This window comes from Talpa occidentalis, unplaced genomic scaffold, assembly GCF_014898055.3.
Source record: "Talpa occidentalis isolate TD23 unplaced genomic scaffold, MPIMG_talOcc4v2.1 talOcc4.17, whole genome shotgun sequence".
Taxonomy (NCBI): Eukaryota; Metazoa; Chordata; class Mammalia; order Eulipotyphla; family Talpidae; genus Talpa; species Talpa occidentalis.
Genome location: NW_023601754.1, coordinates 49,891,612 through 49,905,287, shown reverse-complemented (window position 1 = coordinate 49,905,287; position 13,676 = coordinate 49,891,612). Strand labels below are relative to the sequence as shown.

General features: G+C 69.8%; 1 protein-coding gene across 2 annotated transcripts; it reads left to right on the top strand.

Moving 5' to 3' along the window:
* The first annotated feature begins 369 nt into the window (after positions 1–369).
* Positions 370–12,309, top strand: PPP1R12C (protein phosphatase 1 regulatory subunit 12C). 2 transcript variants are annotated; one of them, XM_037517213.2, is made up of 22 exons: positions 370–696; positions 4,307–4,437; positions 4,508–4,626; positions 6,651–6,810; positions 7,522–7,666; positions 7,746–7,820; positions 8,404–8,477; positions 8,558–8,685; positions 8,791–8,864; positions 8,977–9,135; positions 9,210–9,277; positions 9,672–9,755; positions 9,924–10,014; positions 10,231–10,311; positions 10,390–10,450; positions 10,588–10,673; positions 10,760–10,800; positions 10,879–10,972; positions 11,072–11,176; positions 11,368–11,418; positions 11,562–11,612; positions 11,678–12,309. In XM_037517213.2, the coding sequence occupies exons 1-22, from the start codon at positions 370–372 to the stop codon at positions 11,762–11,764; spliced, it is 2,292 nt and encodes a 763-aa protein (XP_037373110.1). In that variant the 3' UTR covers positions 11,765–12,309. The 2 variants fall into 2 exon arrangements, with proteins under 2 accessions (XP_037373110.1, XP_037373109.1); XM_037517212.2 differs by having other exon boundaries at positions 10,585–10,673.
* Positions 12,310–13,676: the final 1,367 nt, after the last annotated feature.

The following is a 13,676-nucleotide window of genomic DNA, read 5'->3' as shown; positions in this document are numbered from 1 at the left end:
CAGGCCCTGCCGCACAGCTCCGGCCTGGGGCGCGGCCCGGGCTCCCCTTCCTGTGGAGGTTTTCCTCCGACGCCCCGGCCGCAGACCGTGGAGGTGCCCGGATTCCCGAGAGGGCCGACCGTTGCCATGGCAACGCCCGCTCAGGGACTCCACTTCCCAGCGCGCCCCGCGGCCCGGCGGGCGCCCTTCCGGGCCGCGGACTCCATTTCCCGGCGCGCCCCGGGGCGACGTGCTGACGTGCGCGCCGGGCGGGGCCGGGAGAGCCCGGGGCGGCGCGGCGCCGGGCGAGCGGCAGTTCCCGGCGGCCCCCGGGGCGGGCGGGCGGGCGGCGGCTCGGGGCTCGCGCCTCAGCGGGCGGCGGGCGGCGCGATGTCCGGCGAGGACGGCCCGGGGGCGGGCCCGGGCGCCGCGGCGGCGGCGGCCCGCGAGCGGCGGCGGGAGCAGCTGCGGCAGTGGGGGGCGCGGGCGGGCGCCGAGCCGGGCCCCGGGGAGCGCCGCGCCCGCACCGTGCGCTTCGAGCGCGCCGCCGAGTTCCTGGCGGCCTGCGCGGGCGGCGACCTGGACGAGGCGCGCCTGATGCTGCGCGCGGCCGAGCCGGGCCCCGGCGCCGAGCCCGACCCCGACCCCGCCGCCCCGCCGCCCGCCCGCGCGGTGCTCGACTCCACCAACGCCGACGGCATCAGCGCCCTGCACCAGGTCAGCGCCCCGCCCGGCCCGGCCCGGCCCGCCCGCCCGGCCCGGCCCGGCCCGGCCCGCGAGCATCCTCGCCCACCTCAGGCACCGCCGCGCCCCCTGCGCGCGCCCCGACCCCAGCCATCCCTCGGACGGCGTCGCCCGGCGCTGCCCCTCCGCGCCCTGCCCTCTTCCCAGCCCGGGGCGCCCTCAGCCTCCTCTGAGCCGGCGCCACCCCTTCTCTGCCCTCTGAGGGGCCGCCGCTTACCTGGGCCGCTTCCCCAGCCCAGAAGGTGCCTCCACTTCCGGCAGTTCTTTCTCTCCCCTGGTGACACTTCTCCCCTTGCAGGCAGGCACTGCTGGTGCTGAGAGGCAGCCTCAGCCTTCTCTGTGCCGGCGCCACCTCTTCTCTGCCCTCTGAGGGGCCGCCGCTTACCTGGGCCGCTTCCCCAGCCCAGAAGCTGCCTCCACTTCCGGCAGTTCTTTCTCTCCCCTGGTGACACTTCTCCCCTTGCAGGCAGGCACTGCTGGTGCTGAGAGGCAGCCTCAGCCTTCTCTGTGCCGGCGCCACCTCTTCTCTGCCATCTGAGGGGCCGCCGCTTACCTGGGCCGCTTTCCCCAGCCCAGAAGCTGCCTCCATTTCCGGCAGTTATTTTCTCACCCCCGGTGACACTTCTCCCCTTGCAGGCAGGCACTGCTCGCTCTGAGTGGCAGCCTCCTCACCCGGGTCTGTGCCTCCTTTTCCCTGGTCGCTGCCTGGGCCACCTCTCTGGCTAGGCCCAGACCCTTCCATGCCGCGACTTCCAGGTTCCACCCTTTGCTTTCCTCACTCCTCCTCCTCGGCCTGTGCCATCTGTTGCTGTCTAAGGATGCGTCTCCTTCCCCAGCCACATCTTTCTAGGTTCTGTCCACCTCGTTCCTTTGAAGCAGATGCTCTCTGAGTCTGGGTCACCTCAGGCCATGTCCCGCCCAACCCCATGCCTTCATAATTCAGTTGGTCCCCTCTTCCTTCCCTAAGGCCTGTACCACCTCTTGCCTCCCTCTGGAGTCCTTCATTTGTGGCCGCTTTGGTCTCTGGGCAGCTCCTCTGTCCCTGTCCCTTGGTTGGGCCTGTACCACCTTCCTTTTTCTGGGCCTTCTCAAAGCACCCACCTCTTCCTGGGCCACCTCTCCAGCCCATCTTACTCCCTCTGCCTGGATACCCTCTTGTGTGGATTTGGGTTGCCCACACTGCCTCCTGTGTGGCTTCCTCCTATAGACTGTGTACTCTCTTCTGCCCCTTCTCATGGTTTCTAGAACATGCCGGTGCTCTCCCTCTGCAGCGTTGACCCTGTGCCCTTCCAGGACACTTTGATTGCTGCCTCCAGTGCTGCTGTGCCCCTGAGGTCTCTCTGGCTTTTGTCTCTCCCCTCAGTAGTGCCACCAAGGAGGGGACAGCCACAGAAGGCTCTATCCCCTCTCCCTGCCTGGCAGGTCTCCCCATACTGGTCCAGACCCCCTGGGGTTTGGTTACTGATGGAGCTAGAGAGCTCCCTGGAAAGGACATCTTGGAGGTACTATGGGGAACACCCCCTTTTCAGGTTTCAGGAAGTGGAGCGGTTTAGGGAAAACAGTCCGTCCTGAGTTCTGATGTCAGCGTGAGCTTTGTGTCTGCCAGTTAAGTTAGTCTTTGCTCACTGTGCCTCAGTTTCCTCACCCACAGGATGAGCGGGTCCCTCCTCAGCAGGGCTCAGCTGCGTGTGGGACCTCCCTGAGGCGCAGGTGTTCCTTTGGGGAGTTGGCTGCTCGCCGGTCCCAGGGTTTCCTCTACCCCTGTCCGTTGCCACACCACAGGCCTGTCCCCTGCAGGCGCCCTCCTGCTGCCCGGGACTTGCCTCCTGCCCAGGGGAGGCCCCACTGCCTGTGTCCCACAGGGTCTCAGCGTCATTGGCAACCCCGGGAGAGGGGCTCAGGCCTCGGTGTCTCCCCAGCCTGGCTGTGCTCTTGGCTCTCTGGAGCTGCCTGCGGGGTTCCTTGTCCTGCTCCCCAGGCCAAGCCTCTTCTGCACAAGCCTGACCTGGACCCCTGGTGAGGCCCTTGCCCTGCTGTCAGGCTGCCAGACGTGTGTTGGGGCGGGGGAGGGGGCAGGCGGGGACGCCCTCTAGGGCAGAAATTCACTTCGCAGGGTTGTGCAGGGTGCAGAAGGGTTAGGGCGCCTGTGGTTCCGAGGGGGAGCTCCTGTCTCGAGGTGCAGGCCCGCGGGGGGGGGGGTTGGGGGGGGCGGCTGGGCTTGTGTCAGGTGTGGGTGACCAGCTCCTGCCAGTTTGCTGAGACTGGCTGGTTTCAGCTGCGAGGGCCCAGGAAGTGCCAGACCCGGGCACCCCCAGGTGGCTCCACCCAGGTGTGGTGACTCCTGGGCTGTGGTTTCCCCCTGAGCCTTCCCGGAGCCTGGGCGTCGGTGTCCGCCCCGGTGATCTCGGGCCGGGCGGCAGTGCTCGCAGCAGGTACCCCCCGCCTCCCGCCTGAAATTGCCCCATGAGTCAGTGACCCGGGCCTGGAGCGGGAGGGGCTGGGCCGCCTCCTGGGTCTGAAGCGGCGGCGGGGCCCTCCTGGGTCCTTAGGGAGCTGGGCCTGGAGTCCGGCCTGAAGGAGGGGTGGGGCCTGGCTCCGCGGGTCCCTGGTGCCCAGGCCGCAGGCATCGTTCACAGGGGTGCCTGTGCCGGGCCAGGTCCTTGAAAGGGAAAGGCCTGCTGCCTGCGTGCCCCCCTCCCCCGTCGCCAGGACAACCGGATGGAAATAAACGAGCCCAGAGTTCATCCCGTTCCCAGGGCACGTGCGGCCCCTCGCAGCCCGAGTTTCCATGACTTCATGCTCTTGGCCCTCGTCGCTTCCTCCCCCCTCCAGATGGGCGGCTTGGAGAGGTGAAGGAGTTGGGGGCTCCCTGACCCCCGCTCCAGAGCCTGCTCGGCCCCCTCAGCGTTTGCACGCGCCCCGACTGGAGGGCCGTGTCCCGGAGCCGCCGCCTCCGCCGGGCCTGCGCATGGGAGGGCCTGGTCTGTGCCTCGCGCCGGCCTCTGGGTCACACCAGCATGGCCCCCTGCCCCCACAGGGTCCTGCCCTGCCCTGGACCCTCACCCGCCTTCATTTTGCCAGGCCTGGACAGGCCGGGGCCCGGCCGTCTCCCCTCAGGCCTCCAGGCCAGTCACCGTCAGCTCCTGGAGTGTCTGCTGGGTCTGAGAGAGGCGGGGCTGGGCCTGCACCCCTGAGCCTGAGGGGAGCCTGGGTCTCTCCTGCCTCTCCCCTGGAAGCCCTGGCGGTGGTGCCTGGGCCACCCGTGTCTGCCGGCGCTGCGGGGTGCTTGGTGGCCAGCGCCCGCAGGGCTCAGGGGCTCTCCGTCGGGGCTTCGAGCCGCGATACCGGCTGACCTGGGCCTTGGCGAGCCAGGGTGTCTTGAGCGGCCAGTGGCTGGAGGGGCCTTCGGGACGGCCGGTGCTGTCCAGGGCCTGTCGCAGGGCCAGTCGCAGGGCCGCGGGTTTCTTCCTGGAATGTCATGGCCGCTTGCCCTGGGGCTGCCGTCCGGCCGGCGCGCCATGTGCTCTGTGCCCACCGTGCCCACCGTGCCCGGGCGCGGGGGCTGACGGCCGTGTCCCCCCAGGCCTGCATCGACGAGAACCTGGAGGTGGTGCGCTTCCTGGTGGAGCAGGGCGCCACCGTGAACCAGGCCGACAACGAGGGCTGGACGCCCCTGCACGTGGCCGCCTCCTGCGGCTACCTGGACATCGCCAGGTGAGGCGGGGAGGGGGCGCGCCTCGAGGAAGGGGCTGGATCGGCCGCCCTGACCTTCCCCCGCCCCCAGGTACCTCCTGAGCCACGGGGCCAACATCGCCGCGGTCAACAGCGATGGGGACCTGCCCCTGGACCTGGCTGAGGCAGACGCCATGGAGGGGCTGCTGAGGGCGGAGATCGCCCGCCGAGGTGGGCCTTGGGAGGGCTGCGGGGTGCTGCCTCCCCAAGTCGGGGCCCAGTGCGGGGGCCCAGGCCGCCAGCCCCTCCCGTCCTCGCTCCCCGGCCCTCTGTACCTCGGTGTTTACCCCTGTGAAATGGGGCGTTGGCGCTGCCCCTCCCCCCGGGTGGCTGGGGCGCGGCAGCAGCCGGGCAGAGCTCGGGAGTGGCGCCGGGCCCAGAGCGGGAGCGCCTGCGGAGGGCGGGCCACGTGGGTCTTGGCGCGAGTGTCCTGCTCACAGGCGGGCTCCTCAGGCTGGCCTCCAGGGTGCAGCCCCGCGGCGGGGTGACCGGCCTCGCCTGTAGTGAGGCGAGGGCAGCGCCGCCTCTGGGGCTGTGGTGGGGAGGTCGGGTGTGAGCCGGGGCCTGTGGATCTGGGGGCTGTGGGGGTCCCGGGTGACACCCCAGGCTTGGGGGGCCCGGGCTGTCCCGGAACTGGGTGGGGCGTGACCCTGCTGCTGGCACCGCCCGGCCTGGCTGCGCCTGTCCCCTGCGCCAGCCGCCGCCCGCCCCCTCGCCTCGCCCACACCGGCCCTGCCTGGGAGTGTCCCCCGCCCCACCGCTCCCTCCGGGTCAGGTCTGCGCCCTCGGGTTTTGGTCGGAGGTCGTGGGGGCCGGCAGCGGGGACGGGCCGTCTGTGCGTCTGCCTGTGCCGCTGTCCGTCTCGAGCTCGGCGGGTGTCGCCAGCCGGTGCCGTGTGGGGGCATCTCCCCCTTTGTAGTTAAAAGGCCGCGTGCGGGCCTTGCCTGGGGGTGTCCACCTGGAGTCCCCAGCCCCTGGGCGTGAGAATGGCCACCAGGCGCCCCGGAGCCGGGCGTTCCGGCTGCTTCTCCGACGGCCCGGGTCCCCTTCCGCGGGGCGCGGTGAAGGCTGGGGCCCCTCCGGAGCAAGATGTGGAGGTGCGGGGTCACTGCCGCTCAGCGACCGGGACCGTTGGAGAGCGGCGCGGGGGCGATCCTATGGGGTGGAGTCGCGCCCTGCAAGGAGCCTGTGGGAGCCACGGGCCAAGGGGCCTCGCTGCTCTTCCTGCCTCGCCTCGCGGGCTGTGCCCCCAGCCCGGCATTCAGCCCTGACCGTGCACCGGCACACCCGGGCTCACTGCCCGGTCTCAGCGGCGGGGGGCGGAGGCCAGCGGGGCCCGTGTGCGGTGGGCGGTGGGCGCCGGCCTTGGGGAGGAAGGATGTCTTCATGGGCAGCAGTGCGCCGGGCCTTGGGGACGGTGTTAGGCGTGAAGCCAGCCGGTGCAGGAACCTGACGGCCTGAGGATGGGTGCCCGCCTTGGGGGCTGTCAGGCGCGGAGCTGCTGCTTTGCGAGGTGCGGGCCCTTCTGGCCTTGCCGGTGGGGATGGGGCGAGCGTCGTGCTTCACGCCACCGGGTTGCACGCTGGAAAATGGCCCAGAAGGGCAAGCGTGCGTTATCTGCCACAAGGACAAAAAGAACCTCTGGGCCTGTCCCAGGCTCACCCAGGGACGCAGGGCACGTGCCAGGTCGCGGTCAGCCTGGGCCGCGGCGCCGGCTGTGTCGGGAGTGGACTTGCACTTGGCTCGCCTCTGGCGTCCACCCGTGCAGCGCGGGGTCCAGCGGACGGAGACGTGGGCCTCGGGGAGCCGCTTGCTCCAGGTGGCGGCACCGCGCGGCCCTGGGGTGGGAGGAAGCCGGTGCCCAGGGCTCAGGGCCGGGCCGCTCTCGGCTAGTTGCCTCCGCTGTGATGCGTCACGAGGGCAGTACAGGCAGGGAGACGCGGGGCCGAGCACCGGGTAGCGGGGGGTCGGCGCACACTGGCTGCCCACCAGCAGGTTTTGTGCTTAGCGACAGACGTGAGGCTCCGGGCGAGCCTGGGAAACTCCGCTGGAACCTGGGTGCCTGGCGCTCAGCTGGGGTCCCCTCACCCCCCAAGCCAGTCTGGGTCCTCCAGTCCCGGGGTGAGCGCGGGGGCCAGTCCAGCTCTGTACTTCCGGCCGCGGGCTGTGGCCCACCCACCCCTCCGTCCTCACAGGCGTGGACGTCGAGGCAGCCAAGCGGGCCGAGGAGGAGCTGCTGCTTCACGACACGCAGTGCTGGCTGAATGGGGGCGCCATGCCCGAGGCCCGGCACCCCCGCACAGGGGCCTCCGCCCTGCACGTGGCCGCCGCCAAGGGCTACATTGAAGTGATGAGGTGAGCGGCCTCGCTGCCTGCCCCCCTCCCCTCTTTGTGCCCCCTGAGCCCTGCCCACCACCCAGCCTGTCCCTCCCGACCTGTCGCTGAGGCCGTGTGCTTCCTCGAGATACAGCCCGGTGCATCCCGCTCGACGTGAGGTTGCTCCCGACCTGGCCGCCTTTCTCTTCTGACCTGGGGCCTGGTCAGCACACGCCCCTGATGCCCGCACGCGGGGCTTGCTGGCCCGCACTGGGAGAGGGCAGGGGCCCGGCCGTCCATCCCTTTTAAGAGAACAGCCCAGAGTGGCAGCCGGAAGCCGGGGGTTGCGAGAGCAGACGGCAGAAGCCTGCGGTGCTGGCACAACACCCCCGCCCGGATCTGGGCCCTGGGGGGTGGGCGGGGGGCGTGCACCTGAGGAGACAGGACCCCGGGGCACCGGCTGCCCCTGCCCCGGGGCGCTGGTGTGTCCCCTGCGGGCGCATGGCCACCCATGAGAAGCTCTGTGCTGAGCTGCAGTGTCGTCTCTGGGACACTCGCTTTCCCTCTCGGGGTGGCCCCTCTGCGGTGTCGTCCTTTCCCCGGCGGGGCTGGCGGGGTAGTTACTGGCCAGGTCCCATGGGTCGCCGGTGCCCAGGGGCTGCGTCTGCGGCAGCACCCGGCAAGGCTGGCGGACATCCACCCTCGGCCCGCACCCCGGCCTGGCCCTTGACCCCGAGCCTCCCTGCGCAGGCTGCTCCTGCAGGCCGGCTACGACCCCGAGCTCCGGGACGGGGATGGCTGGACGCCCTTGCACGCGGCGGCCCACTGGGGCGTGGAGGACGCCTGCCGCCTGCTGGCCGAGCACGGCGGGGGCATGGACTCGCTGACGCACGCGGTAGGGCCGGGGCATCCCGAGAGGTGGAGGGGCCGGGCAGGCCCACGCCCCTCACCGTCCGTCCTCCCTGCTCCCCCAGGGCCAGCGTCCCTGCGACCTGGCTGACGAGGAGGTGCTGAGCCTGCTGGAGGAGCTGGCCCGGAAGCAGGAGGACGTGAGTCCAGGCCCCTCGGAGGTCCCTAGCGCCCACCCCCGCAGCGCCTGCGCCTCCCCGCTGCCAGCCCAGGCCCGGGCTCCCGGAGAGTGGTGGGGGCTGCAGCTGGGCCGCCGAGGAGACGGGCCCCCTGGGGGCTCCAGCCACTGACAGGGTCCAGTGGTCCCAGCCTGGCCTTGTCACCCCAGGGCGGCCTCCCACCGGCCGGGCCTGCTGCTGGAGAGGCTGGGGGTGGGTCAGACCTGGCTCAGGCCCCGGCCCACGTCCTGGCCCTGCCCTGGCCTTGCCTGGCGGGCGTGTCAGGTCGCTCACCCCTCTGGGCTCAGTTCCCTCATCTGAAGGGGGTACTGTTGTGTGGGCATGGGAATGCCGTGGTGGACTGTGAGCGGCGAGTGCCCGCAGTCGGGAAGCTTCTCCACAGGCCCCGGGGCCGGGCCTTGCCCGGAGCTTCGGGAGTGCCAGGGCAGGCACCTCTGTGTAAAGAGGGCTGAGAGAGCAGCTTACCCGAGGGCCTCTGCCGGGCAGAAGGGAGGGCCTGCACCCCCCGGACCTGCCTCTCCTAGCAGCCCCCTTCCCCTTGCAGCTGCGGAACCAGAAGGAAGCCTCCCAGAGCCGGGGTCAGGAGCCCCAGCTGCCACCCAGCAGCAGACACCGAAGGTAGGGGTGGTGCGGTGCGGGGCGGCGCGGTGGGCGGCGGCCCGTGGCCCGGGCTTGTGCCCATACCCTCTCTCCCCCAGGAGTTCTGTGTGTCGACTGAGCAGCCGAGAGAAGATCTCCCTCCAGGACTTGTCCAAGGAGCGCCGCCCCGGGGGGGCAGGAGGGCCCCCCATCCGCGACGAAGAAGAGGGAGAAGAAGGCCCTGCAGGTGAGGGCAGGCTTGGAGCTCCTGAACCTGGAGAGGAGGGCTGGGGGAGGAGGGCTGGTCCCCAGAGGCAGCTGGCTTATTCCGTCCCCGGCTTCCTACACACAGAGCCGCCCCCTGCGGAACCCAGAACCCTCAACGGAGTCTCCTCCCCGTCCCCCCCGAGTCCTCAGAGCCCAGTGGTGAGTGCGGTGCCCGGGAGGCGGTGCCGACGCGATGGTCTGGGGCACTCTGGGGGGCCCTGCCCTCTGCGTGAGGGAACCTTTGTCACAGACCTGCTCCCTTGTCCTGCAGCCTTCCAAAGAGGCCCCCTTATCCCAGCGATTTGGCCTCCGGAAGACGGGGAGCTCCGGTGCCCTGGGCCCCTCACACAGGCCCGGGGCCGAGGATGCCCTGGGGGCCGGGCTGCAGCGCTCCGCCTCCTCCTCCCTGCTGGAAGGGACGTCTGCTCAGGTGAGTGGGGTGGGGCGGGCCAGTCCTGCCTGCGCCAGGAGCACGCCCGCTCCCCTCGCCTCCTGTTTCCACAGGCCAGGGAGCCCCGTCTTGCCAGAATTACCCCCACCCCCTCCCGGAAGGTGCCAGAACCCTCTGCCCTGTGAGTACCCAGGGCCTGGGCATGACCTGCCTGGCCTACCTGCCCTTGGGGTCTGCTCCCTGCCCCCACGCTCTTTGCTTCAGCTTCCCTGCTGGTGCATCAACTACAGTTCACAGGAGACGGCCTCGGCCTCTCAGCCTGCACCCCTCTCAGCCTGCACCCTGCACCCCGCCACACACGTTCCCCCTCCCGTCACCTCCTGTTGTCCATACACTAGTCCTCCGGGCCTGTGTGCCCTGAAGGGCGGGGGGAGGGGGAGGGGGTGCTTCGAGGGCGCATGTCTGTCCTCACTGCGCGCACTTGACCCGGGCCCCCCACGCCTGCCCCAAGGCCAGCTTGGGCAGGGCTGCCCAGTAAGGAGTCACACAGGCGTTGGTCACCATCTCCCCTCCAGGACTCCAGAGCCCGGGTCCCCAGTGAAGCCAAATGTCCCTGCGGCCTCCACAGCGCCCCCGGCAGACTCCCGCGATCGGCGGAGGTGAGCAGGCCGGCCGGGCGGGCAGCTGTTCTCCCTGGCTGTCCCAGACTGCGTTCCCAAGTGCCCGGGCTCCCCTGCGGCGGAAGGTCCCAGCACACCCTCCAACCCCTGGGTGTCGGGCAGGGGACGGGGCCCAAGGTCCCTGCCCGAGACCCGTGATCCTTCCAGGTCCTACCAGATGCCTGTGCGGGATGAGGAGTCTGAATCCCAGCGGAAAGCTCGCTCTCGCCTCATGCGCCAGTCTCGGAGGTCCACTCAGGTGTGGGCCAGGCCTAGACCCCGGGTCTGAGTGGGGAGGCCGGGGGCCTGGACCCCGGGTCTGAGTTGGGGGCCGGGGACCTGGACCCCGGGTCTGAGTGGGGAGGCCGGGGGCCTGGACTCTGGGTCTGAGGGCGGAGGCCGGGGGACCTGGACCCTGGGTCTGAGGGGGACTGCCCCTGAGCCTGTGCGTCTTACTGCGCCCTCTGCCGGCCAGGGTGTGACTCTGACGGACCTGAAGGAAGCAGAGAAGGTCGCAGGAAAGGCCCCAGAGCCGGAGAAGTGCCTGCAAAGCCTGGTGAGAGGGGCTAGGTGAACAGGCAGTGGGGGTTCCTGACGCCCGGGTCCTGACAGCCCTGCCCTCCCTCTCCCACAGGACCCTTCCCAGCGGCCCCACGTCCCTGGGGTGGAGAACTCTGATGGCCCCCCCCAGAGAGGTGAGGTCTGGTCCCGAGGGCCTTCCTTGTGCCTCCCTGCCCTCCTACTGCATTCCTCCTGCTTTCTCGGGGACCCTGAGAGCGCCATGGGGTCACCTCCCCAGTGTTGGGGCTGATTCCTGCTTCTCCCCCAGCAGAGATGCCTGAGGGGCAGGGCCAGGGCCCGGGCCTGCAGGCCAGGGAGCACCGCCAGGCTGGCAAGGAGCGGAGGGGGCTGGCAGAGGTGAGGGGTGGGTGCAGGTGGCTGTGGAGGTGGGGTGGGTGGCCCAGACCCTGCTGACATGCGACTGACCCCAGCTCTGCCCACAGGGGGAAGAGGCGGAGCTGGCCGGCGGCAGCTCGCAATCCAGGTAAGGTGGAGCAGGGATGGGCTTGGCCTGTCTGGGGGACAGGGCTGGCCCCTGATGTTCTGCCCTGTCCCCACCCAGCACCCCTGAGGCTGGCCCCTCCTCCCGCAAGCAGCGGAACCTGCACCCGGAGCCTGAGCCCGAGTCGGATGAGCTGGACGGAGGCTTCAGAGAGGTCAGTGACCCCAGCTGATAGCGGGGTGTGTCCCGCGGCTGGTGCCTGCCCCTTCCTGCCTCAGTGCCCAGTGCTGACCTGCCCCCCCCTGTGCCCCAGCTGTATGCAGAGCTGCGCGTGGAGAATGATCGCCTTCGTGAGGCCCTGACGGAGACCACGCTGCAGCTGGCCCAGCTCAAGGTGGAGCTGGAACGGGCCACGCAGGTGAGGCCCGGGCCCCGGTGGTGCTAGTCTGGCATGGCCACTCCGGCCCCAGGTGGGGAGGAGGACGGGTCTTGCCAGGCTCTGCCCGAGCATGGGCGGGGCTTGAGTGCCCAGGCCCGGGCCTGGGGCAGGGCCTGTGGGCCAGGCGGGCTCCTCAGCCTCTGATCCTGTGCTTCTGCTTTCCTGGCCAGAGGCAGGAGCGCTTTGCCGAGAGGCCGGCCCTGCTGGAGCTGGAGCGATTTGTGAGTAGGGGCTGCTGGCTGGGGGCAGGTGTGTCCCCAGCCCTGTAGGCCCAGGTGGCTGCACTGACCTGTGCCCTCTGACCTTTGCCCACCCCTCTCAGCCTTACTTGATCTTTGACCTCCTCTGACACCGTGTTTTCCAGGAGCGGAGGGCCCTGGAGCGCAAGGCAGCCGAGCTGGAGGAGGAGCTGAAGGTAAGCACCGGGGGCTGTGGGCCGCGGATGCCGCTCCGGGCCAGTGCTGACCCTGCCCCCCGCAGGCCCTGTCCGACCTGCGAGCCGACAACCAGAGGCTCAAGGATGAGAACGCGGCGCTGATCCGCGTCATCAGCAAGCTCTCCAAGTGACGCCGAAGCCAGTCCCCGCACCGTATTTATACAGCTGCTTCTGCCACACGCACCCCTCCCCGCGTGCGCAACGAGTGACAGGGCTCCCGGGCGTCTGAGAAGCCATCACCTCCCCAGGGACCTCCAGACTGGGTGGGCGCAGAGCCCCAGCGCCCACGGGGCCGTCTAGGGCCAGGATGGAGGTGGGGAGGCCAAGCCAGGTAGGGGGACGTCGCCGAGGGGCCCAGGGCTGGAGGCGGACCAGGAAGGAACAGAGGACCAGAAGTGCCAGGACCAGTAGCCAGGACCAGAGTGGCCGCCCGGAGGTCCCTGCTCACGTGTGATGCCACCGTCACCCCCTTCCCCAACAGGGATCCGAGAATGTGCCAAGAGCCCCCCGGCCTGGCCAGGTGGGCTGTGTATAGTCCATGTGCAATAGCGAGGATGTCTTCTATTTTTGCTGCCCCCTCCCGCCCGCTGTCCGGGCAGGGGGAGAAGTATTTTCGAGACAAAGCACAGGCATCACAAATAAAGTCGTGAAGTTGCCACTCAGCCGGGCGTCCGCATCCCGGGGGTGGTGCTCGCTGTGCGGGGAGGGGCTGCGGGAAGGGGGGCTGGGAGCGAAGGCTGGGCCGGCACCCCGCCTGGGAATGGGGCTGGACTGTCACGCCCAGGAGCTCGGGCCTCATCAGTGATTTTGAGACATTCAGGTCAGTTGCCAGACGTGGGGTGACCTACATGCGACAAGCTCGGTTGTGACTGGGGCACGGCACCGGCGGTGTGAGCGCGTCCTGCACACAGCAGCGGGCGGGCGGGTTCTGAGACACTGACCGCGGGCTTGGTCATGGCCTGACCCGGCAGGCCTGGCCCACCCGCCGGTGAGACAGCAGTGGGGGAGCCAGACCGAGGCCTGTGCTAGGAGGTGCATATAACGCGAGAGCAGATGGCGGTGCTGCGGAGCAGCAGTTGGAGTGTTGGTGTGTGTGTGTGCACACGCGCTGTTGTGCACGGGAGTGCAGGCGGGTGTGCGTTATTGCGCTGGAGATGGGGACAGTCCCCGGTGCAAAGCTGGCCCAGATACCCGAAGGTATCTCGGAGAAAGCACAGGAATTTGGGGGAAGAAGCTTCTGCGTGATAGTGTGTGCAGAGGCCCCCCGGGTAGATGTGTGTCCCACGCGAGGAGGCAGCAGACGCCCACCAGCCACTGGCGGAAGCAGGGGGCTGAGGTGGAGAGGGCACAGCTGGTGGTGGGACCCGGGGTCTGACGACCTGCTGGCTTGGGGGGGCAGAGGGGGTAGGAGAGGCAGGAATGGGGCTGTGGCCATGACCCCAGCCGGAGGTGCCAGTGGCTGGGGCCAGGGTGGTTGTGAAAAATGGTGAGAAAGGGTCAGATTCGGGGAGCGTGGAGGGCTTAGCCGCAGTGTCCCGTGCGTGGGGCTGAGGGGAAGGGGCGCAGGCGCGGCTGGCTCGCCCGGGCTCCGGCGGACATGCTGGCCTGCTGTCTGCAGGAAGGTGGGGCAGGAGCTCACCAAGCAGAGACTCACTGGGGCAGAAGAAGAGGCAAAAGCAGAATCGTGGTGGTTAAAGGGCTGGGGCATGTCTGGAGCAGGGCAGAGCTAGCAGGCCTGGGGTGTGAGGTGGGCAGGCGCTGGGGACCAAATCACCTGGCCTCCAATGCAGGCTTTTATGGGGAGGCGGGGGAGGGCTCTGGACAAGGAACTGGCTTGGGGTCGCGGGGAGGCTCCCTTTGGAGTAACCGGGAGACCAGAAGGAAGCCCGGCTGGGGGCCCTGGAGGCCGAGAGCATTGAGAGAGAAAGGCGAGGGAGAGAGGGCTGGTGCCTTTCCTCCTGAGAGGCTGTGGCCGCGGGGGCTCCCGGGCCCGGGCCGGCCGGGTGGACAAAGGACAGCAGCGGACGGTCTGAGAAGAGGCTG